Source organism: Leptonychotes weddellii, chromosome 8, assembly GCF_054177405.1.
Source record: "Leptonychotes weddellii isolate Sample4059 chromosome 8, ASM5417740v2, whole genome shotgun sequence".
NCBI classification, from domain to species: Eukaryota; Metazoa; Chordata; class Mammalia; order Carnivora; family Phocidae; genus Leptonychotes; species Leptonychotes weddellii.
The window spans coordinates 47,838,438-47,865,624 of record NC_138376.1 but is presented as its reverse complement, the minus strand read 5'-3'; the positions used below and the strand labels follow the sequence as shown (position 1 = coordinate 47,865,624).

Genomic DNA, 27,187 nt, shown 5'->3' with positions numbered 1-27,187 from the left:
CAGCAAACACTTTAAGTTCTCTCATAAATACATTTCGTGGATATGAACATTTTTATCATTATGAAGTCAACACCCTTGTTCAAGCCACCAAAAATTCTCATCTGGAACAGTTTGATAGCCTCCCACTTGACCTCCTTGTTTTGACTTCATTTAAGTATATGTGGGACATTGAATGAAAGCCTCACTAAGAAAGCAGTGATTTGAGTGAGATGATGGAACATGCAACTCTCCGGAGAAAAAATGTCCGTGACAGAGGAAGTATCCCAAGCACAATCCCTGGCTACTGAGATCACTGTAATGAGACCAGTGTAACTGGTCTGGAGAAAGCAGGGGAAAGTAGTGAAATTGGAGAGGAAACCAGAGATAGAGACAGTTGCAGACCATGCATGCCACTCTAAGTCTTAGAATTTTACTCTAAATAAAATAGGAAGTATTACAGTGTTGCTGGCAAATGAAGGACATTATCTTCCTTATCTTTTAAAATGGTACTTTGACTGTTGTGTTGAGCTGTGGAGTGACATAGATAGATGTAAAGAGATCTATTAGGAGCTAATACAGTAATCTAGATAGGAGAAGATAGTGACTTGGACCAGAATAGGAGAGGACATGAAAAGAAGTGCTTGAATTATGGATACATTTTTAAGATGGAATCAACTGGATATTCTCTTATACTGGATTGAGTTAAAGAGAAAAAAAGTAAATATAATGGCTGTATAATTTTTGGCCTGAACAATTAGAAGACAGACTTGCCATCATCTTAGATGGTAAAACTACAGTTAAACTAAGTTTGAGATAGTTTGCTTCCTTATAATCTCTTCCACACAGGAGAGTGTGGGTTTTTTTGTTTTTTGTTTTTTGTTTTCATATGTTACTACCCTGATACTACCATTCAACAGGTTTCCATAACATTTAAATAAAATATAAGTTATTTAAAATGTTTATAAGTCTAGCCATAAACTGCTTCTGCCTATCTCTCCACCATATTCCCTTTCATTACTCAATTCCTGCCACTTTGGTCTTTGAGAAGTTTCTGGAATACCTTAACATCTCCTACTTCAAGCCTCTGTTTTTGTTGGTCTCCTATTTAAAGGACATTTCCCCCAGAAACTATGGTAGGTTGATATACACATCATTGGGTGTTTTGCTCAATTGTCTCCTCAAAATTTCTTTCCTGTCAATCTTGATAAACATTCTGAAAATAGTTCTTCTCAATTACTCTCTCTACTTTAACTTATAGTGTTTTTATAAATTAAAAATCATAATATTATACATTATAAATTAGTATACATGCTAATTTTCATTAGAAAATATAGCTATTTTTGTCTAATAATATTGTTTTAAGGCTTAAAGAACTGTGAAATATGAATCATATTTGTTTTGAGATCCAGACAATGACTCAATTTCTCAGTTTAAGCAGAAAAGATAAAGTGATAAAATGAGTAGTGTATAAGTTAGACATTTGTCTGTGCCCTAACAAGTTACAGTAAGCAAGCATATAGTGGTTTTGCAAAGCTTCTATTATAAGAATAAGTCTATCTACCTCAAAGGGTTTTTTTCCAAGAAGTGGAATAAGTACATGACAGTGTTGAAATTGATACAAGTAACTGCATCAGAATTTCCATCTATAGATTATGAAACCAAAGAAGACAAAAGTGAATCACAATGCTTTCTTTGTGAAAAAAATTACAACTCACGCATAATTGAATGGTAAGGACCCAGGGGAAAAAAAAATGTAGCTAAACCTCCTCCAAGTCTTCAAACAAGTGATAGGAGTATCTCAAGATAACAGAGTCAGAGAAAATTATTTAGAGTTACTTTATAACTATCTCATTCCATTTCCTAGAATAGTTTAGAGTTTGAAAGAGCCATTTCAGCAGCTAGAAAACTTTAAGCAAGAATATGCTTGCAATCCATAAGTGACACTGTTGACATACATTTTTGAAGCTAGCTCTTTAAAAAAATCAAATATATTTAATTTTCAATTTTCATTTTTGTTGTTTTATGGAGTGGTTACTTCATTGTTTCAATACATTAATAATTTTCCTACCAATTATTTATAACAGCATTGAAACATTTCATTTTTAATTTTATTAAGCTTATGTTTTCCTTGGGGTTTTGAAAAATATATTTTAAAAACTTGCATTTAAAATATGGTAATTATTTAGGTTCATTGATTTTCATTTTATTTTGTGAATTCTTTACACTTTAAAAATAAATATATGTAGTAAATGCCAGTATTACTGCATTAGATGAAGTATTTTTCAAAATGCTGGTGATTAAATTTGCTTACTCTGTTTTATTCAATGCTGTGTCCCCAAAAGAGCCTAATTTCTCATTAAAACCAGTAGTATGTATTCCATAGGTCATTGAACAAAGTTTGTGATACTCTATCCAAGAAATAGAGTAAAGCTAATTGTCTAATAAATATTGGCTTAATTGACAAACTGTAACCCAATAATGGAGAGACATTTCAGGTAGTTATAGGAAATCATTTTGGGAGGAAAAAGAGAAGAAGATAAAAGTGTGTGTTATTTTCTCCTAGCTTTTCCATTATCATATTTTATTTCCATTATCTTTCTTTTCTTTTCCTTACATGTATCTTATTCACGTCCTCTGTTCTTCTATATATTAGCTCCCCTTTTACCACTAAAAATAACACCTTGGATATTTTCATCACAATTATTTACATCCTTCTTACCCTCTAGTTTACATCCTTCTACCCTCTAAAAATATTTACTGTTTCCTACTACTTTAATATTTATTATAAAACAATAGTTTCATACAAAAATATAATTATACATTGGCTATTCCATGAACATGGTAAACTGAACGGCATTTCTTTCTCTTCTCCCCATACTTAAACAGCTGACTTTTTTGACCAAAATGATTGCTAGACAACTTGATCAGATAAATAGGTTAAGTTTTAGCTTCCCTGACAATCTCAACAGAAGCAATTTATGCAGATTCTCTTGCTTTGTGAGCTAGGAAGCATTTGTAAATTAGCAGAGGGACAACAGAACAATAACCAGAAAATAGCAGCTACTTCATCAGTATAAACACTTTGACTATTTGAGGGTAGGTCAGAAATCAACCTACTTACGTGTTCTTGTTCTCCTTTGCCATAAAGAGTCAATTAAGTTCTGAATTTAAGGACTGTAGACTCTCAGTGAGAGTTTGCTCAGTGATACCAAGGAGGAAAGAGGCCAGATTTCTCTGGCCTCAGAGACCGTAAGGAGAGGACTGATGTCCTGGTTTCTTCAACTTTCTTGGCCCAATTTTTCCTTCCATTCATTGAAGGATACCGCACTTAAGACACTGAGTTAGCAAAGAAAAATTCTGGATGCAAGAGAGGCCAGAGACAGGAGAAGAGCATGAGTTAAAATAAAACGATCACAAATTGAGGATATTAGAATCTCTGGAGGAGAGAGAGGTCATATAAAATTAGATAACTGTAGTCAAAATAAGTGAAAAGATTCCAGAGGAGGGCACATAGATATACATACATATCAAGACTACAACTAAAAAACATACTAATCAATTAATGACGTGGATGGAAAATTGGAAGGAGAGTGGTAATCCAAATTATGGAAATCTTGAATGCTTTATGGAAGAAGTATTTTAAAGTAGAGAAAAGAGTAAATACATGGGGATCTGCTTTTATCTTCACGTACATACATGACCTCACCCTAAATTTATCCTGGTCTTATGAAATAGTAATTGCCCATGAAGCTGTCACTGATGCAGACTTTGGGAAAACAGCAATAACCTGTGCTTGCCATATACTGTAACCTGCATTTCTCTTGAAATATTCTTTATCTAAGTCTTTATTTCCTGTCTTCTACCATGAGGAAAGAAAAAAAAACAAAAAACAAAAAACTTTTTCACTGAATATGCACCGTGGCTAGGAAAATAACTACTTACAGAAGGAGCTCAAGGATTATTTATTGAAGAGCTTAATGGATGAATTAGTTAATGAATCATGATGAAGAAAGTTGAGTGTCTTGGAGAATAGATCAAGGAGATCTAACGTATGAATGATAGCAGCTCTAGAAGGAATAAAAGAACATATGGAGGAGAAGCAATAATTAATCAAGTTGTAGAATATTTCTCTGAGCTGGAGCAAGGGCTGAGTCTGAGTATTAAAAACACTCTATCCAAGCTAGATTGATTATAAAAAACACACAGTGAAATATCTATCAAGCTTTAAGGCAGGAAAAAACAATTTACCTACAAAGGAAAAGTAATCAGCATGGCATCACATTGTTTATTTTCAATACTAGTCGCTTCAGGACAGTGGTATAACATTTATAGCTTTAGAAAGCATCTATAAGACTACCCAGAGAAAATACTGCCTCCTCGAAATCTTACACATGACTACTATATATTGGGTGGTGAGAGAAATATTTATATTTATGCAGACAATCAGAAAACCTATCACCCAGGTGACCTATCTGAAGAAGATAACTGGAAAATATTCTTTCTAAATATAAAATGGACTAGAATAAAAATTTCAAAAGGGAATATGGATTAAAAATGAAAATTAAAATGTGTGCATGTATGTGTGTATATGTGCATGTGTGTACATACATGTTCATATACTCACATAGGTGAACATAAATAGATAATGATAGAATATCAAGGTACATATATAAAATAGGTGCTAAAATAGGGCTCCTGAAGCAGATGGGACATCCATGGAGGAAATTGTATTTAAGGTCTAGAACTAAAAGAAATAAATTATGTGAGCAAATCCCCGGGATTTGTTAGTGGATAGGAAAGTAGACATCATGTGGAAGAAATACGGCGTTCCACGAGGAAAATTATGTATCCAGATTTGTGAAACAATTAACTTTTGTTGCCCTTCCCCCAAAAAACATAGTAAACATTATGTGATTGGCTTTACATCAAAGAAATATAAATTTACCATTAATGGAATGTAAATGTTTTGGAGGCTTTTCTTTTCTTTTTTGGGGGGTGGGGGAGTTTTTCTGAACTATGAGGAAAGGAAGGAAGGAAGGAAGGAAGAGATGGGAAAAAGAAAAAAAAGAAGAGGAAAGGATCTCTGAAGCCCTAAAATAATATTTCTCTCCAACAAGGAGAATTTATCTCAAGGGTGGAAATGAGTACCAGTGCCTGGATTCATCCATGGATCTCCTGATTGTAAAGAGCTATATGTAAACCAAAAGGACCTAAGTATGCAGACCTCTGCTATAAGACTCTTCTAAATGCATGGATCTCTAAGGAGGTAGAACAGTTCCCTAGCTACTTTATAGGAACAGTTTGAGTAATAAAGGTTATCAGTGAAGTCAGCAAAGCCATGGGCAGTGGAAAGCTGAGAAGCAGCCTGAGTTGACCGTAGTATTGGCATGCACAGTAGAAGGTCTGGCGTGGTTAGGGTCAAAAAGACGTGAAGGTATGGGCAGTAAAGTTGACGCAATGTTCTGGGAAGAGTGGCAGCTGTTGTAGTAGAGCCGGCATGAAAGGTTAGTGCTGTTATTCAGGCTCTGGAGAGTTTGAGTTTATGAAATGATCACAGTATAAGGAGAAGTGGTGGCATGAGAAGCACCATGGATTTACATGATCCCACATATACCAGTGGATGGCAGATAATAGGAGGGAACAGCATGTTTGAAGGTAAGGAGATGAGGCTTCCTCTTAATTTCAGATCTAAAGGTTTACCTGACAACTCTTTGTCTCTCTGAAGCATCTCAATCTCACTTTTTTTTTTTTGAACTTCAGTTAAAAAGATTTAAGTTAATCACAGTCTCCAGTATAATAACATATTACCGTTGATTCATACAAGGCTTCTTTCATCTTTTAATACTTGGTTGTTTATTTTCTTTCATTCCCATTCCCTACTTCCAGTCTCCTGATTTTCACTCTTAAGTTTTTGATACTTCTGAATATTGGTAACTCTTACAAATTCCTTCATGATCTCTTTCTCCTCTCATCTCTTGCTACTCTCATTATTTACTTTGAGCTCTAGTCATGGAGAACCACTTGCAGTTGCCTGAGAACAGCATGTTTCTTCTCAGTTCAACAGTAATAGGATAGCGCAAAATCTACACTTTATGTATGAAAAAAACCCTAAATTGGTACTAAATTAGTTAAATAAAATATATATTTTTAAATATACAATTAGAATCAGATTCATTAACATGAAACTTTTGATGACCAAAGTTTCTGAAGAAGAATGGACAATTTGGACAGGAATTGGCTTCTTGTTTATAATGTCCTTCGCTTATTGGTAATATGGGAACAGTAGTGATAGACTAGGGAGGTGGGCTAGAATGACTTCTTACATTAGCAGTTTCTGCTTTCTATAGGTGCTTCATTTGGAATATCATGGGGAAAATATGGATATAAATGTATATTTATTACATCTGAGTATTTCTTCAGGATAAAGTCCTAGAAATAGAATTTTGTGTCAATGAATACAGCATACTTTTTTTCATTTTCAAATATAAGTTTAGTGGTAACTATTTCTGTTGTACATTTTGAGGCTTTTGCATTCAAATTCTGATAGCTAGCATACATTTTCTAAGGATCAAAACTTACATACCATGAGAATCATCTATTTCATAGGAATTGGAATTCTTCATCCATATAAATAAATAAGCCTAGCATCTTTTAGTTAGTTCCACCAAATATTTTGTTCTATTCAGCTATTTTCATTTTTATTCAATTTTGGCAATCTATGTTTTAACATAAACGTTTTAGCATATTTGCACTGAGGAATATGTAGTGTTGCTAGCTTCCATTTGTCCTCATATTCCCTTTTGCATTTTTATTTTTGTGTATTTGTGTTCTCTCCCTTGATTTCTTAATTACACATTCCAGAAAAATATCTTTCTCATGATCTTTTTAAATAAATGACTCTAGTCTTATTAATTGTAGTACTTGTTTCTTGATGTGAAGTGTAGTCAGTGTAATTTTGTGCTAAATCTTCATTTAAAATAAAATTATTAGGTACTGTACATGTCCTGTAAAAAAAATTTAAAAAATCAGTTTTGCTTAATATTGTAATATCATAGGGAATGTGTAAGTAGGCCAATATAGTTTATTTTTCAAGGTAGAAATATGAATGAAGAAAGGGTAGAAAAACTAAATATAATAAAATTTACAGATTTTTTAAATTGCCAAATATTAGCTATTATGTTCTGATATTCACACAGACCAGTTCATAAAATTGTTTTTGCCCTTATCAAACTGTTAAAATATTCTGATTCACTGTGTTTTAAGTGTTCATTTTTTATATTTTCTTTTTCTTTCACTTTTTGCTATATATTCTCAAGTATGAATTGTACCCTACTTTTGACATTTTTGGGGGGGAGTGAGGTGACAATTCAGACTTTATTGTTTATATTGAACATATTTTATTTCTATCTACTTTTATTTCAAAGCACTTCTTTCTTAACTCATTTGGCTCTATTTTAATTTTTGTTAGCCACTAAGTCATCTCCCTATTTATATACTATCTCACCATATTATCTTCTATATTATATTTCATAAAAAGTCTTATCTGTTTAACTTATTGAGCTGAACTGTTGATTCTATTTGAAATTTCTCTCTTCTTTTATGCATTTTCCCTTTATCTTTAGCATCTTTCATGTTTACTTACACTTTTGTAATAGAATTTCTCAAAGCATCCATATTATTCTAGAGTTTGCTTTTATTTATTTTTCTTTGATTTTGTTTTCTCTGGTTTAAATTCTTAAGTGGCAAGAATACTATTTAAGCCTTTTCTTTCCCTGGCTGCAGGCTGAGTTGTTAGGATATCATTAGGAGGGGATTCAAAAGCTCCTCTTAGATTTCAAACTAGGAGTAGGAATTTAGACATGGAGGGTTGATAGCCTGTAACTCAACAGGAAAATTTTCTCATTATGGGTTTCCTCTGCCTTTGGGTTAAACCTCCCTGGGCCAAGTTTTAAAGATGGTGTTTTGGGGCTTCCTTCTTAGTATATTGTGAGAGTGCTAACACTTTGGCACAATAGTTCATAATTAGTAAGTTCTGCTTTGTTTAGAAACCTCTTTCTCAGAGTTGCTGCTCCCTAATCTTCATTCAGCAACCTGTTGATCTGATCTCATGAAGGACTGAATATTAGTTCTTCACTTAATTTATAGCTCTGATCCTTCTCTTTGGAAAGCATACTCCAGAACAATATAAGACCAAATAACACACATGTCTTTAGCTAGTCTTGGACAGTTTGATTCATTCTCTCTCAAAGGAGAATTGAGACATGATAAGTACAACCCACCAAAATTTGAGGATATTCTGGTGTTTCCTTATTCCTGCTACTCCTTATCCCCAGTAGGAAAGGGTGGGAATGATACCTTTCACAACAAAGTGGTACTTGGAATAATTTCTGGGTTTCTAGGTAGATCCTCAGAATGAGGGAAGTAAGGTAAACGTGTCCTAACAGGTTTTATTAACAGAGTAACAGATACAATACTTTTAAAGTTAAGACCATACTTAATTTTAATAACAGCTCTAAAATTAGTTATATGACCAAAGTAAATCTCTTAACTTCTCTGAGTTTGTTCCTTCATTTAATATAGTGGTAATGATATGTATCACATGGGATTTATAAGGATTGAATGAGAAAATAGAAAATAGTGTTAAAACAATTAGCCTAGTTGCTGGCACATAGTAGGTGCTAAAAAAAAAATGGATGGTATTCCTGACATAAATGAGGGAATGTTTAATTCTACAAGGTGCCAGTGCCAGGCTATTCCTTGAACAGTAGGAAAAGAGAATTATTAAAGCATTTTACTGATGTTATTTCAGTTAAACTGTGTCAATATGGCCTTTGATTCCTTCTTTTATGAAATTATCCTGTGTTCTTATAAGATATTTGAAACAATTAATATATGATATAATTCACTTTGTTTTAAATCAGTTTGTAACAACTTAGTCTTAAGAAGTATTTCGGGGGCTCCTGGGTGGCTCAGTCATTCTTGATTTCGGCTCAGGTCATGAAGTCGACCCCCATGCTGGGCTCTGTGCTGGGTATGGAACATACCTAAGATTCTTTCTCTCTCTTTCCCTCTGCCCTCCTCCACACGCACTCTCCCTCACTCTCTCTAAAAAGAAGAAGAAAAGTATTATTTTGGCCTTAAAATCTCTAGTATCTACTTTAGAGAGATACATTGTCATTTAATTTAGAGCTCCATTCACTTTCAATAGAAAGTTTGCTAAACATGATTTAAAGTACAGGAATATTTCTCACAAATTAATGAGAGTGAGGGCAAAGGAAGACAATACACCATGTATTCTTAGCATCTTATTGATTGCAGCTAATGAATTGCAGTAACCTGGAATCCAGATTTGTTTTGTGTGTCTCAACATATCTATAGGGATGCTATCAGCTAGGAACACCTGGGGCACTCACCAGGGCTGATATTACTCTTGGCAGCCTCCATATATGTTTCCCCCACAGGAGCCAATGTTGTGGCCTCTGTGGTTCTTATGCTTGCAAGATGTGCTTTGCACCAACCATCAGGGATCTTTGATAAACAAGATTATTATTCAAGTACTGGGGTGTAAAGGGCATACCCACAGGCCAGCAGCCAAGTTGCTGGCAGAGAGAGCGAGAAAGAGAGACTATGTGGACCTGGGGTTGTGCATTTATTGGGGTCAAGAGTGGGGCACCTACGGTTTCACAGATTCACTCTTTACTGGTGAATTTAGAATGAAAGAGTGGGAATTAAAGAGCAGGAAAGGAAGTGGCCAGTTATTTAGTTACACAGGGATTTGTATAAAGAGAACTTCATGGGTGGGGAAGGCCTGTCTTCTTATCTCGTTGTGTAGCTAGTCTCTGTGTCATACAGATGGCAATATGTTTATTTGAGATGGGTGTCTGAAATGGATGCCTTGGCAATCAAAAGCTTAATGTCAGGCATTGCCATTACAATCAAAAAAGCTTATGGGGGAAATCGGAGGGGGAGATGAACTACGAGAGACGATAGACTCTGAAAAACAAACTGAGGGTTCAAGGGGGGAGGAGGGGGTGGGAGGATGGGTTAGCCTGGTGATGGGTATTAAAGAGGGCGGAGCACTGGGTATTATACACAAACAATGAATCATGGAACACTACATCAAAAACTAATGATGTAATGTATGGTGATTAACATAACATAATAAAAAATTAATTAATTAATTAATTAATTAAATCAGTTAACATTAAAAAAAGCTTATTCCTAGGCACTTACACTGCAAGACTGCTTTATTTAGAAAAAAAGTAAAGATGACTATAAATAAAACCCTATAAGTAGCCTGTGACCATACTATTACTGTTCACTGTAACTGTTTATACTATGTCTCAAATTTATGTGTGTCATTAAATCCTTGTAGCACATCATCAGTACATAATGGCTTTCCTAGCACTAGAAATCTCACTTGTCACCCTTTTTTCACATTTTAAAAATTGTCTTATTTATTCCAATAGTTTTCCAAAACTTATATTTTATTGTTAAATATTCAGTTAGGCCAAAATTAGTTTTACTATTAAATTCTCAAAAGATAATATTAAGACTATTAAATGAATGTAGTTTACTCTGATTCTCACTAAATAAATCATTTTTTTCTCCTTTGCTAAGAACACAAGCATGCATAGACAAAATTAATGATTAAAAATATCAGGTAATAATATATGTTGCATGTAATTTAAACAAAGCATTATTATTTTTGTCAAACTGTTAATAGGCTTTTGTGAAAATATTTAAATTGTAACTTTTCTTATTTACATGGATGTATTTACAGTTGTTTGCCAGGATTTACTGGAAAAAACTGTGAGAAAGTAATTGATCACTGTAGACTGCTCAGCATCAACTGTCTGAATGAAGGATGGTGTTTCAATATAAGTGGAAGATTCAGAGTAAGTAATTTAATACATGGCAGAGTAATTTAGCACTTGAAAATACAATAGCTTCAGGCAGTCTGTATTTCAAATGCTTTTATTAATCTAAACCAGAGAATTATATCTTTATATGTATATTTAAACATGACTTATATAAAGTTTAGTAATGGAGGGGTGGCTGGGTGGCTCAGTTGTTAAGCGTCTGCCTTCGGCTCAGGTCATGATCCCAGGATCCTGGGATGAGCCCCGCATAGGGCTCCCTGCTCTGCGGGAAGCCTGCTTCTCCCCTGCTTGTGTTCCCTTCCTCCCTGTGTCTCTCTCTGTCAAATAAATAAAAATCTTTAAAAAATAAATAAAGTTTAGTAATGAAGATTTTTAACTTGTAAGAATTATGTTGGAAGGGCATTAACAAGAGTTCTAGGCAGTGTGTTTATTATAAAATAAGTATATAGCTAATTGAGTCCTGGCAATATATCTCTGTATATGTAAAACCACAGTTACTAATGCCATAAGCTCTTAAACTAGATGGAGAATAAAGTTAGTGAGATAGTTAGGATATACAAATACGCTTTTTATTGGTGGATAGTTTTTGAAATGACTTTACAAGTACACAATGGGTGTGCGACAGACAGTAAGGCATATCTACAACTCAGCATTTCCACTTTCAGGTATATCTATTGGAAAAATTATCAGGCATGCACTGAAAGAGCCATATACAAGAATTTTCACACCAAATCTAAAACAAACTTAAAGCCTAAGGATACTGTATGGTGACTAACATAACACAATAAAAATAATAAATAAATAAATAAATAAATAAATAAATAAATAAATAAATAATAAATATTTTTTAAAAAGCCTATGGATAGGAGAGAGGAAAAATTCATCATGGCAGAATCACACCATGGTATTATAATGAGTGGTTAAAATTAGTGAACAATAGCTACATGTATTAATATTTTAAATATCAAAACATAATGTTGAATTTCAAAATCTTATTGAAGACTGACATAGATAGCCTGATAATAATTAATTAAAATTTTTATACACAAGAAACTCAATACTTTCTATGATTGATAAATATATAGCAAAAGTATAAACACACATATCAGAAATATACACACTGGCTTTACTAGAAGGGCTCTCTATAAAGAGATGTGGGGAAAAGATCATTGAGAGTACAGAAGGAACTTCTAATCCATTTATGATGCTTTATTTCTTAAAACTGTTTTGGTAAACAATGACAGTAGGATTATGGCATTCATTTTATTGTTTTCTCTAAATACAAAATATTTTAATAAAATATTTTTAAAGTAATGAAAAGTCAATTTATGAAATGAATCATGGACAAATTTATGTGTATACTTCTGGAAACATATGCTAAAATATAAAAATGTTATTATGCAAGAACACATAGGATAAGAACATAACATTCATTTTGCAGCTATAAAACGTTGATATTACAGCATGTCATTTATGGTCATTATTTCATTTGATCTTCACATAAATACCATTACATTTTATAGAAAATTAAAATGTCTATTGAGCTTTTAATATTTTCCCAAATTCATACATATTGGTAAGGATGGATAAAGCTAGATTTAAACTTATTCCAAGCAACTCTACAACTCATACTTTTAAGTACTATACATAACTACTTTCAGTATAAAGAATGTACTAGCATCTCTTTTTCCTTTAAAATATATTTACCCTTTCCTTAATAGGAAATTGTCTAATTGAAATGTCTTTCCTGCTTTGGTTTGAATTTCTTTTATATTATATTATTTATATTTGGGCTTTGGTTTCTGTTTTGTCTTGAGATAGTCTCCGAGAATTTATCTTTGACTTTTATTTTTAAATTCCTCTTCCTCCACCATCATTTCTTCCTGGAAAATCTCACCTGTTCTTGTATGTCAACAATTATATGTTACTGACTCTAAATCCAGTTTTAATTTCTTTTTTAAGGAACTAGACTGGACTTATTATCACCTTGCCAAATCTGCTTTTTCTATAATTCTACTTTAAGTTTAATGACTTTTCATTAGATAAAATATTAGCAAGAAGGAAATGCTATTGGCCTTCTCATTGGGTTAAAATTTAGGTGATGACGAAGATAATGTGCATTACAAATGTTTTTAACACTATAATATTTTTTCAAAATATGTTTTTCCCTACTGATTAATAATCTTAGTTATGGATATATTGAAGTTTTGAAATAGTTTATATTCAATTAACTTAATTTATATTTTCATGATACTTAAGTTCAATGTGATATATTAAAGAAAATAAAATATATATTATAGTCAAATTATTTTTAGCTTGTAAATATAAAATGCATTTTTGGAATTTTTAACTGATATTTGTTTTTCTACTCTAATTTTGCATTATTAACTTTTGAATATATTGACCAAATTCAAAGAGACTATATGATAAACTATAATATTTTAGGAAGAGATTTGAACTATTTCTCCTCCTATTTGGAGAAAACAAATATATTTATATTCAGAGGAAAGAAGAGAGCAGGCATGATGCAAGCAAAATGATACACTTAAATTCAACTATATCCAGGATCACAGTAAATATAAATTGATTACACACTTCAGTTAATAGGCAGAGATTATTAATGGTACCTGAAGCAAAACTCAAATGTTGAAAAGATACTCATTTTATATAAAAAAGATAGAGACATATTGAAAGTAAAATAATGAGAGAGATATATAAAAATTAGGCAAAATAAATACTGGTGTAGTTTTATTAATAAGGTAGATTTCAATATCAGGAACTATCAAAGATGGGGGACTTTATTTCACAGAAATAAGTGGGTCAACTAATCATACTGAGTTATACATTTAATAAAAGAGATTCAAAATATATGAACCAGAAACTGACATAATCCAAAAAAGGAATAAGTAAAAGTAAAATTATATTTGAGAGATGAATACTTTCCTTTCAGTAATTGGTAGAATAAGTAGACAGAAAATCGGGAGGGATATACAAAATGTGAACAGTACTATCAATCCACTTACCTAAATGACTGCAAAATGGTACACACAACAGTTGCAGATTACTTATTCTTCTCAACAACACATGTACCTTATTCAGAGGCCTTTTTCATTAAGGGGGAGCCGAGGGCCGTAGCTGGGGCATTTCCCGTGTGCCTCCAGGGAGGCCTCTTTATGTAGGGGGGCCTTGACTGAGCCAAATTTTCCACATTGACTTAATACTTTTCCACCCCTAGCCCTCTTTCTCTACCTTTCCACCAAGTCCATAGTCAAGAGCCTTTTCTTCAGGGCAATGAGAGGGTTCCCTCATCTGTGTTGCAGCCACTGGATCTTGTCTCATGTTGTTCCTCTGGGGGGAAAAATACCTGGAGCCTCTTTGTTCCTGTTAACAGCATTGTGGCAATAAGTGAATAAAGGCTTGAATATTACTATTTTCACTTCGGCTCTATGCCCTAAGTGATCTCCTTGACCCTTGATTGCTTGCCAAGAAATTAAAAAACACTCTGTCATAGTGGGGCATATTTGTTACTTCATGCAAAATTATATGTATACTATATCAGTAATTTTTAAAGAAAAAACAATAAATTTCAACAGTAAATTTTTATAAATAATCTTTAGATAAAAATGCAAATGGAAAATAAGTACACTTTTAAAATGTTCAAATAGATGAAATATCATTTAAGGCAGTATGGACATACCGTTTTATACTTTTCCAACAAAACACAAAAGTATACATATTTATTGCAACAGTATTTTCACATGTATTCAGGGAAAATAGGACCACCAGCTGGCAATTTAGAGTATATACCTAAAGTTTTTTCATCTGTAATAATTCAGAAATACCTGAAAACAGCTGTAATAATCTAGAAATACCTGAAGTAAGAAAGCAGGGTTATATTAAACATGTGTAGAAAATATTCATTATATTGTTGTTTATTTTAGAATAGAAATAATCAAATTAAGCAACGAGAATAGCTTAAATATTATAATGTGTCCCTATAATAGAATACACCTCCAATTTAGACTATGTTTTTCAAGTGTATTGGGATATTTGGAAAATGCTCAGATCGAAATATCTGATGAAAAATGGCTATATTATTCTAACTGTAATTTGGGTTTAGATGTGTATATGTAAGGTATTTATCTTCTTGTAATAAAATAAAATATGTATTTTCTGTGTTGTGGGAAAGGTCAACAAGCATGGCAGCACTACTCCCACAGAGATTATCCATTGGGTTTCACCTCCCAGAGTGTTCAGACATCATGAAAGATTATATATCAAGAGCCCAGGCTTTTCCAGGCAGTAAGAAGTGCAGGGGGTTGGGGGAGCCAGTTAGATGGCACAAGGTGATACAGTTTCTGACTTACCCATCCCCATAATCACTCAAGACTTTGTCATTTTAAATAAATGTAAATTTTCCCTATAGATTTGCATTGACTTAATGGAAAGAGTGAAATATCTGAGGCCTGTAATCTATATAGTCTAGGAACAAGTTAATACACACAGGGACAGGGAAGCAGGGAGCCACAGAGAATCATGGGGAAGAATGGCTTAGGGAATCACAGAGAGACTCTGAGTTAAAATCCAGATCTAACTTAACACCAAGGTTAACCAGAGTTGTGTTGGCCAGTGGAGGCTGGATGATATTTGTATTGTACAGATATGCATAATATGGGCTAAAAGGAAATAAACCAACAATGTGACAGTGGTCTACTCCTGTTAATGGAATTAGATGAAAATTATAATCAGAAAAAATGATTTACTTCTTTTGAATATACATTTAATTGTAGTATTATGAAGGATAAAACATATTCCATAATTACTTTAAGATTAGGAAGTTTATATTAAATGCAATAGGATGGACAATATTAAGTGTAAAAAAAAAGTATGTCAGACCTTATTAATTCTAAGCCATGCTCCTCATCATGAGTTAAATTTCCCTTTTTTCAATTCATTTTCTCTATAATTAAAGTGGCAGAAGGATGCTGAACTTTCTCACTGAAATTGTGATGAGGAATTTCTAATCAAGCATTTTCACAATGTCAATATTAATCTCAATATTAATAATATAAATAGCCCCCATGATAAAACAATTGTTACACCCCAAATGAGAGTCAGATTTCCAATAGCCACCAAAAATAAATCATTGAAAAAAATTAAGAACTCAAACAGGGAGAGAACTGTTCTGATTGTCATTTTCATGTTTATAAAAATGAAAAAATTACAGCCACTAAATTAAAAATATGATTGATACTATGCACACAATAAACTAAAAATATAGGCACTGTGCAATTAAATGCTATTTACATCACCTCATAGCAATGATTCAGGGTTTCTTAGAGTTTCAATGATTTACTAATAAATTTAATTTCATTTTAATAGATATTATACATAGTTAGAGCCACAATTTCTGGTCTGTGCCTATCCAAATATTTTATAACTTCCTAATGTTATGACAGAATTGTTGACTGCTGCTTTTTATACCATCAAAAAAAATACCATGAGAGCTTTATATACAGCTCCTTGGTTCTCTTGTTTTATAACTGGTTCAGGGATGCAGATATAAGAAAGCAGTTTATGTTTTATCTCATCTTTTTAAGTTTCCTATAAGGTTTCACTGGGGAACCAACAAAAAAACAAAATTTAAAACTCATCTAGTTTAACTTTACCATCTGTTTCATTCCTCTTTTCTATTTCCATCCTCTAGTTAAATCTTTTTTTTTTTTACAATAATTTGCAGCAAGCGTGACTTATGCAAACTCATACTGAACACTGAGAGAAGTAAAGCTCAAATTAGAATTCCATATGAATACAATTTGCATTTGGGGTAGGAGTTAAGAGTTTTAAAATTTTAGTTGCAACAACAGAAAATCTAAACAGAATATTTCTCTCTCTCTTTCAATTTCTCCCTCTCTCTCTTTCTCTCTCTTTCACACACACATACGCACACAAGAATTTGAAGTCTCACAAAATTAGGCTTTTCAGGGGCTAGATCAGGTAAGCATTAAACCAGAGGCTCAATGTTCATATTCCTTCTAGCTCACACTAAAATAGCAACAGTGCCCTCGAAGTTCCCAGAAGAAACCAGGCATACTCTGTTCTGCCTCAGGGCCTTTATCTTAAAGATTTTGACCCAAATTTCTGGTTTGTGGGGTTTTTCATTCTGTTTAGGTATTTTCTCAAATGTTTACCTTTTCAGTGAGTTCTTCCATAGACACCCAGGGGAAAATGTTAAATACTCACTTCTGGTTCATACATGTCATCTCCTTTTTTTAGTTTCTTTTTAACAACCATTGCCATCCAGTTTCCCAGATAACAGTATAGTTCTTCACATATCTTTTTCATTGTCTATAAGTGTATATTAGGCTGAAATTTAAGCTCTATGTAGGTAGATATCTTTGTTTCTTTGTACAGGACTACCCTTCTTCCCGGGAAGGCAGCAAAATTTCAGCAAAGGCAAGTCATGCCAAGTGTAGCAGATGGGAACCTCTTTGGAAGGACGCTTCTATGTAGGAAGAACACAAACTCCACAAACTGACCAACAGGAGACATCTCTCTTAGTAATAGGGTAGTCAAAGCTAACTTGACACTGAATTTGGGGAGAGATACATTTGGTGAAGACGGAAAGAATTATGTGATACACAAAATACCCCTCAATGTTGGTTTTTTTTAATGTAAAAAAATGTAAAGGTCAACAAATCAAAGAAAGGAATGCTGGATAAGCTAAATATGTTATAGACACTCAAAATATTAGTTTGCACACATACACAAAATGAAAAAATCTAATATTTACACTATGATCTGCTACTAAAGCCTAAGTTGAACAGAAAAGCTGAAACTATTTCCTACTGGCCCATAACTATCCTAAGCTCCTAAAGGTACCTTGTAATTGTACCCTCAACCAGAAAAATACAGCAATACGTTCATTCTTTATCAATCCTCAGAGACATTTCTTGAGGTTTAGAGAATGGATGGATAGTGCCATAGTTTGTGGTGAGAGATATAGACATCTCTGGAAAAGAATAGGTAAGGTCAGATACAAAAGATCCCAGAGCAACCAAGTGTAATTTCTGTCCCCTGGGGGATACAAATGTCTAGAGACATTTATGGTTGTCACAAATACAGATTGTGTCTGCTTCTGGTGCCTGCCTTAGCAGCCAGGTTTGCTGCTAAGCATCTCGCAATGGACATGACAGCCCCCACAACAAAGAAATATCAGGTCCAAATATTTATACCACTGTGGTTGAGAAAACTGGACTTAGGAAGTTTAGGTTGTGTAAGTTGGAGAATAGTAAAACTTGTGCACAGAAAGAAAAACAGTCTTCATGAAAGTTAAAGAAGCTCAGACTTAAAGAAGAGAAGCTTTTGTCTCAAACTAGCAGACCCCTCGCATAAGATAACATTCTAAATTGAGAAACATTTTTTCCAGTTTATGTGGGTGCTGCAACTGAGTTAGGTACATAGAGTTGGTTAAATCAAATTGCTTTCTTATTCTTTTTCTTCCTTTGTTGGGAATAGATTAGTTACTTTCAGTTCAGAAAGAAGTATATATGCTGGTTGGTCACAAACTCTGCTTTTCAGTCCTTCCCTCTGAAATACTGACTTAGGGACGCCTGGGTGGCTCAGATGGTTAAGCGTCTGCCTTCCACTCAGGTCATGATCTCCGTGTCCTTGGATTGAGTCCCGCATAGGGCTCCCTGCTCAGTGGGGAGCCTGCTTTCCCTCTGCCTCTGCCTGCCACTCCCCGTGCTTGTGCTCTCTCTCTCTCTCTGACAAATAAATAAATAAAATCTTTTTAAAAATATTGAAATACTGACTTAGATTAAATTTGTTTGAATTTTTTTAAGATTTTATTTATTTGAGAGAGAAAGAGAGCGCGAGAGAGAGCATGACCTGGGGGAAGAGCCACCTAGGCACACCTAATTTGTTTCAATTTTTCCTCTTATTTATATTATTGAACATTTAGCTGAAAAATTTAGAGGTTAAGTAGCATGAAATACGTGATGAGAACGAGTTCTCTCTACTTTGTTTTTAAGGAGGGGGGAGGCAGGAGCAGGATTCCAGATTTATTAAACATAAAATGGCTAAATTAAAGAGTCATTGAACTGCTTGAAGTAGCTTTAGGAAGGCTATATAATCAGGGTCCACTTCAATAATCTCCTGGTCCATGTCTTATACCTCAGAAATTGTTATTCCTTTGCTCTTCTCTCTCTTTCATAGACTAGTTTCTCAATGACTTTCTCTATCTACTTCATTAAGTGGGTAATTTATCCTGTTCTGTTCAGATTTTTGGTAGGGAAGTTGACTGTTGCCTAAAATAATGTTTGAAAGAGAATCATGTCCTCACAGTAGCTTTAAACTTTTAAGTCTTTTTCCTGTGCATATGTTACTTCTTTATTTTAGTTCTGCAATATATTTTAATCATTTGAATCCCAAGCATATTTTAAATAAGCAAGCACAAACAACATGTTTTGACTTGGAATAAATTTTTTCAAAGAACTCAAGAAAAAAAATTTTCCTAGGGTTAGTGTTTAACTGATTGCCAAATGATTTTATTGTCCTACATTGTTAATAACAAAAAGTGGTAGGAACTTCTTTTATGGTTGGACTCACATAGTATTAGCTGAGTCCCCTTGACACTGCCTTCCTAGGCAGCAAGCAATGATTAAGCAACAGGTATCCCCATCTTCGAAGAATTAACTGATTTACAATAAATAATAACTGTAATTTCACATATTTTTATGTGATTATAAGGATTAGTACTAGCTGTATAATAGCTAATGATGAATAAACCTAAATTATGAATATATTAAAAAACTCTCATATTTAAAAAAATTGATTTTATTTGATTTTATACTATTATCAATTTATAAAAGCAAGAATGGAGGGTGTTTCAAGCATATATTTTATCGTTTCTTTTGCCTTTCAGCAGAATTTTTATGTCAGGTGATAAAGTAAATTAAAACAGCTTAAGTATAAGAAGTGACAACCTACTCCAAACTAGTGCAATCCTGTGAATAGTTGAAATCTAGTTTTGGGACTGTATGTAACTAATTGATACAGATGAATCAGTGCAGGTCAGACAAAAAGGTTGGTTCTGTATCTTGGAAGGAATAGGCTCATCATTCATTGGTTAAAATTCTGTGTTTACTTTGAAATGGTAGGCGTGCTTGTGAGTCCATTTGTCACCTACTTAGGGAAACAGCAGGCATGCTCATAAAGTGAGATCTTGTCTTTTAACATTTTGCTCTTCCATTACTCACTCAGACAGGAATAGCCCCTGCTAACATATCCTGCATGTGTACGTGACTTACTAATCTATCACCCACACCAGGATACATTGGAGAATTAAATGGGGTTCTATCAATTACTTGTCTGGTATAACAGGCATTGAACCAGGGCTGGTTTATACATGGAACACTGTTTAACTGGTATTCTTCCCCAATATGGACACCGAATTTTTATAAATTGTGATCTATATGATCCTGATATTATCATTAACAAATTATGAAGTTATGTTTCACCTAGCACTCTAAGAAACCAATGAAAGCATTAATTAAAAATGAGGTGATCAACACTACAAAGTGAGAATCATACATAATTTACTATACAGCTATCATCTTGAGGGCAGATGTAATCAGGGGTAATCACAGAGGCCCATGGGTTAACTAACTTTCATTCTTCCACAATAAGTTTTGGTGAAAGCCTTTGCCAGGGGTCTCTATGGAAAATGTTTCTACCCTTCTTTTCATCTCAGATTTTTTAGCCTTCTTATTTGTGCCATGTGACTAGTTGTTCTTAATGAAATAATATTTATGGAAAAACTACTTTGTAGAAACTGTACCTAGGCATACACTGCTGAATAAGACAGGTCATGGTCCTATCCCATGCTTTACAGTAGTCATTCTAAGTTTAGGTTTGATGATTGTATCTTAGGGGCTCCTGGGTGCCTCAGATGGTTAAGTGTCTGCCTTCAGCTCAGGTCATGATCTCCAGGTCCTGGGATCAAGCCCCACGTTGGGCTCCCAGCTCAGCGGGGAGTCTGCTTCTCCCTCCCCTCTGCTTCTCCCTCTGCTTGTGCTCTTTCTCTCTCTCTCTCTCAAATGAATAAATAAAATCTTTAAAAAATATATAAGGAAGGATTAAAAAGGAATGAAATATTGCCATTTGCAAAGACGTGGATGGATCTAGAGAGTCTTACACTAAGCAAAATAAATCAGTCAGAGAAAGACAAATACCATGTGATTTCACTCATATGTGAGAGTTAAGAAACAAAACAAATGAACACAGAGGGAGAAAAAGAGGCAAATGAAGAAACAGATCTTAACTATGGGGGACCAACTGCGGGTTACTGGAGGGGAAGTGGGCATGAGGATGGGTTAAATAGGTGATAGGGTATTAAGGAGGGCACTTGTGATGAGCACTGAGTGTTGTATGTAAGTGGTGAATAACTAAATTCTATACTTAAAACTAATATTACATTGTATGTTAACTAACTGTAATTTAAAGAAAAATTTGGAGAAAGAAAAAAAGAAGAATTATTTCCTCAAACTGATAGCTTAATGTTAAATATATTTCCTACCTCCTTTCCCCAGCTCTTCATAATCTTTTCTTACCTGAACCTATGATTGGACAGAAAAGTTCAGGGAATAAGAATTGCATGCAGATGAATGGTCACAAAAGGAATCTTGTAGGTCCTGAAAGAATAGGAGCGGCAGTATTTTTGTTGGTTGTTGCCATTGTATTTTGACTAGATTTACTATTAGCAAATCTGGGCCAGCCCCTAATTATTCTTACATCTGTTATGTGAACAGAGAAAGGCATTTGCTTCACCAATTCTTTGTCAGTTACCAATTTTTCTCAGCTAATCACCTGAAGTCCTAATTCTTTATCTTTCTAGATGCCCTTCACAAAGTTAGTATGTTTTTGCAAGCAATCTTTCTTAATTTACAAAAATTCCTTCTGACAATATGCTGATGACTAGAACTCTTTACAATGAGGTGCAAAGTTTAACTACATAATTGTAACAAAAAGGCTTAATATAGACTGTCACCCAGTTAAATTTTCTTGCAAAGAAAATTAAAATTACTCATCTCATTTGAACAGTGCATATAGAAATCAGGATACATAAATTTCAGTTTTAAAAAACTAGGTGCCTCTGTTACTCTTACTCTGCAAAGTTCTAATTTTCTTTTTTTTTTTAAAGATTTTATTTATTTATTTGACAGAGAAATAGAGAGAGAGAACAAGTAGGCAGAGAGGCAGGCAGAGGTAGAGGGAGAAGCAGGCTCCCCGCCGAGCAGGGAGCCCGATGCGGGGCTCAATCCCGGGGACCCTGGGATCATGACCTGGGCTGAAGGCAGCCGCTTACCCAACTGAGCCACCCAGGTGCCCCAAAGTTCTAATTTTCTAACCACTTCTTTTTAATTCTATTCTTTCTCTTTAGTAATGATTTTAATAACTCAGTGGTGGTAACCAAGGTGAATGAGCTGAACTTTAAAATGAACCTAATTGACCCACAGAAGCACATTGTCCCTAATTTCCTCATTAAAACTCCTGATTTAAATATAAGAAAGACCTGAAGAAATTATAAAATTATCTAGAATCACCCCCAAAGAGGATGCCGTGGTGAATTTTAGTATTTTTAATATGGTCCAATTTGATCTATTTTATGAGAACCAGCAGGTAAAGTCATACTCATATCTACCCATTTATGAAAATATATTCGGTAGCTTATTTAGGAAAATATTTAATATTTAAGTAGCTAAATATAAAATGTAAAATCAGTGAGGTAGAAATTGATTATAAAAAATGATACAGGAAAAACTATGATGACAACTAGGTAACTATCAAATCATCCTGAATATCCCAGAAATTGCCCTGAAGACTGACAGAACAAACCCCACAACTAAGAGAAAGGGTTACATCAAAGGAGGCTGCAAGGATGGAGACAGGGTTGGGGAGAGAAACGGATCTTGGCCTTTGTGGTGGGAAGGGAGCTGCAGTCATGGAGAAAGGCTGGGAGATCATGAGGAAAAGGAATCCCCATAGCAACTGGCTTGGAAATCAAAAGGGACCGAATTTTGTGACTTCTGACAATCAGCAGGGCTTAAAGCCTAGAGTTTTAAAGGTCAGGGGGCTTGGCTCTCTCTTTCTCTTTCTCTCCCCACCCCACAAAATAAATAAATAAATAAATAAATAAATAAATCTTTAAAAAATATGAAGATACTTACTGGAATTGAGAGAAGAGTGGAGGACATCAGTGAGACCGTTGACACAGATAAGGAATAACAGCAGAGACAAGGGGCTCAAAACCAAAATCAGAAACACACTTGATGGAATAAATGGAAGGCGGGAAGAAGCAAGCAGAGGAATTAAATAATGACCTAGAAGACAGAGTAATGGGAAGTTATCAAGCTGAACAAAAGAGAGAAAAAAATTATGCAAAACAATAGACTTAAGGAACTCAGTGATTCCATCGGACATAATAATATATATATAATATATATATATAACTATATAATTACATATAATTTAGCCAAGAATGAAATCTGACATTCACAATGACATGAATGGAGCTAGACTGTATAATTCTAAGTGAAATATGTCAGTAGGACAAAGACAAATACCATATGATTTCACTCATATGTGGGATTTAAGAAACAAAACAAATGAGAAAAGGGAAAAAAGAGAGAATGAAAAATCAAGAAACAGACTGTTAATTATAGAGAACAAACTGTTAGTTACCAGAGGGGGAGGGGGAGGGGATGAGTTAAATAGGTGATGGGGATTAAAAATTGCACTTGTGATGAACACTGGGTGATGTATGGAATTGTTGAATCACTCTATTGTACACCTGTATGTAAACTAACTGAAATAAAAATACTTAAAAAAACCTCAAAACTTAAAAAGCCAAAAAAAGGTGGGGGAGAATATCACTTGCTAAGTAAACACTTTAAATACATATGGATAATGGAGCATCTGGGTGATTCCGTCGTTAAGTGTCAGACTCTTGATTTCAGCTCAGGTCAAGATCTCAGGATCGTGAGATTGAGCCCTGCCGTGGGCTCCGTGCTCAGCATGAGTCTGTTTGAGATTCTCTCTCTCCCTCTCCCTCTGCCCCTCCCATGTGCACTCTCTCTCCTTCTCTAAAAATAAATAAATAAAATCTTTAAATACATACTATTTATTTTGTAGATAATATATTATTATATATTTAGACATATATATTTATATTATATTTATAAATAAATAATTCTGTTTATTATATAATTATATAAATATGTAATTATTTATAAAATAAATTCATATTATTTATATTACATTATCTATGTATTTATATAATATATATATTCATATATTCTATATAAATTTAATTTTTCTTCACTCCAAAATAGTAAAATAGACCTAGGCAAAACATGTCTACATATTCTTACACAGTTTATAAAAATTGATAAGTGCTTAAAATAAATATAAATATAGAATCATCAGGGAATATAGATCTTGTAGTCCTAAGTATAAGGCATGATTTAGGGATATAGTTTCTTTGAAAGAGAGAAGTTTAAGATACTTAACACAGCAAGAGAAGCAGGATATCTAAAAGAAATCATTATCTAGCCTAAGAAATGTGGCTGTTAGAATAATAAATCAACATCTAGAGTTGTTTTTAAAGTTTCTTCATACTATCAATCAAGATCAGTCTCCCTTTATAAAAAAAGGAAAAACCTTAAGGAAAGCATCATCAAATACATTTGGCATATGAGATGTTAAATCAGTTGGTTAGGATTATAAAATTTTTATGAATATGTATTTTGTGTCAATCAAATAAAAGTCATTAAACTTTGGTACTGCAAAATTTGCTCCTTTCTGATATAACATATACTGACATGTGATGCCAAAAAAAAAAAAAATGATTGCTTTCCTTTTTATGGGCCATTCTCTTGATTTTCTTGCTTCTTTTTACTGCCATTGTGAAACTACTTCATCATTGTCTTAATTTCACTCTTTGTTTACCAAAATTATGCTCTCACAGGCTTATTGAAGTTCAAAGTCAGTTCAAGTTTAGGTTTCTAATATGTGCCAGTCAATTAGTTCACTGTCAACAACAAGACAGATGTTCACATCCAAATGCATGTTTGTATATCCCCGCCCCCTGGCACCCCACTCACTTCCAAAAGAAATAGTATAAATGCTGAATTGTTTGCCATTTTCAATTTTTATATATAAACTTGGCAGTCAAGTACAGGATAAATTGACACTGCTATTTTCTGTATATATTTTATTAGCAATTTATAAATATATACTATTTACTGCAATAAATGTAATATTAATTTTCTTACAGAAATATGAGCTATATATTTTGTAGGATAAGGGCAAATTTAATACAGTTGATAGATATTCAAATTTGAAACAATCCTCAGAAAATGAGTTTAGTCTCATCTCTAGATTGAGGAAACTTTTGATAAGAGTGTTAGGTAGGTGGGGCGCCTGGGTGGCTCAGTCGTTAAGCGTCTGCCTTCGGCTCAGGTCGCGGTCCCAGGGTCCTGGGATCAAGCCCTGCATCAGGCTCCCTGCTCGCGGGAAGCCTGCTTCTCCCTCTCCCACTCCCCCTACTTGTGTGCCCTCTCTTGCTGTGCCCTCTCTCACTGTGCCTCTCTCTCCGTCAAATAAATAAATAAAATCTTTTTAAAAAAAAAAAAGTGTTAGGTAAGTTATGCTGTGGTGGTTAACCCCCACAAACACACAGGTGCATACACAAATATTTCAGAGGCCTGAAACAACAGAAGATAATTTCTATCATCACATGCCAGCTCAGCTCTGTTCCTCATTCTCATTCATTTCAGGAATAATACTTTGAATGTATAATCTACTGAGGACAGCTAACTATCGTGGTTTGCAGAGGATGGAGTGCCTTCATTGGACACAGGAATTTCAATACAAACAAGGTCAAGTCCCAGGCCAGCAGTTGAGCTGGTCACACTAAATCCACTCTACCACAACAGTTTAACCCATTTTATATAAAAAGAGACATATTTCTATTTCATGGATGAAGGTTGAAACTGCCACAGATTTCCACAGGATTGCTGCCACAGATTTCCAGACTGCCACAGATTTTCTAACAAACATTTGTTACCTAATACATGAATTCAATGAGGAGTATTAAAACTAAGGATTATTTTCTGCCCTCCTGCAAAAAAAAACCTAAGGATTATTTTTAAAGCATTAATTCCAAGTGTTAATTTGGGGGGATTAAAAAATAAAATAGTTAAGTGAGCATTTCCATGTGAATGTTTTTAATCCTCATGGAACCAAATAAAGTTGATGGAGAAAAATTATTACTACCATGTTATCTGAGGTCACTGTAGAACCTTAGGTAACTTAATGGCAGAGAAAACCATTCATACTACTGGAAATTAACTTTAATGTAAAAGAGAGGCCATTTTAGAGTAACTGAGTTTTACAGACACCAATTTGGTCAAATTATGCTGAATCATCAAGTCTTTCTATTTAAGTTTATAAGAATTAAGAAAATAGTGTTTTAATAGGTAGTATTTTATTAGTCACCATGTCCACATGAATTCAGAATGACTACTTTTCCTTAATTAATTAATCAATTAATTAATTTTTCAGATTATTTCTCATCTTTAGTGTTGATTCCAGCTAGTTATATGGCCATTTATTAATTAATATAGAGGCTTCCACTTTAATATTCATATTTTGTCTAGCTATTAGGCAATTGTATTGTGAATCCAGGTAAAAGGTCATCATGGCTTGAAACAGTGAGTACAAAGATCACTTAGTGTAGTAATTGCAATAAAGGAAATTTCAGATGTTTGTGATTCTTTGCGCCCCATGACTCAGCTATTCTAACCTTGGCCAATTCGGGGGAATTTTCTCACTGAAAGCTTGGAGAGTTAGAAATAAATGTAGCGTATGCTCTAAACAGAATATGCAATAGTAGTCTGTCCCCAGAGCTTAAATTTATCTTATTAGTTTATGCCATTGTAAAACCTCAGTAAAGTAGCCTGTATTAAAACTTAATGATGGCTTGAATGTAACTTGAAATTGTTTAAATTTTATTAATTCCATTGTGGATGTAACCAGATATGAATTCTGTCTTTGAAGATACTAGGGATCACCATAGACAAATCATATTATTAGAAAATATGCCCTAATCATATTAAAATATTTTCAAATGATATACAAATTTTTAAAAACCCAACAAATTCAAACAGTACCTTGGCATTTCATTGTGTTAATCCTATTGGTTTACCTGTGCTTTAAATAGTGTATCTCTTAATACCATAGTTACTTTTTTTTTTTTT

General features: G+C 33.7%; 1 protein-coding gene across 1 annotated transcript in view; it reads left to right on the top strand.

Annotated features, from left to right (window-relative positions):
- LOC102746527 (protein eyes shut homolog) overlaps positions 1–27,187 on the top strand; it is a 119,205-nt gene that overhangs the window by 67,155 nt on the left and 24,863 nt on the right. Inside the window, 1 exon segment of the mRNA XM_031033397.2 lies at positions 10,763–10,877. Coding sequence (XP_030889257.2) covers positions 10,763–10,877 — 115 coding nt within the window.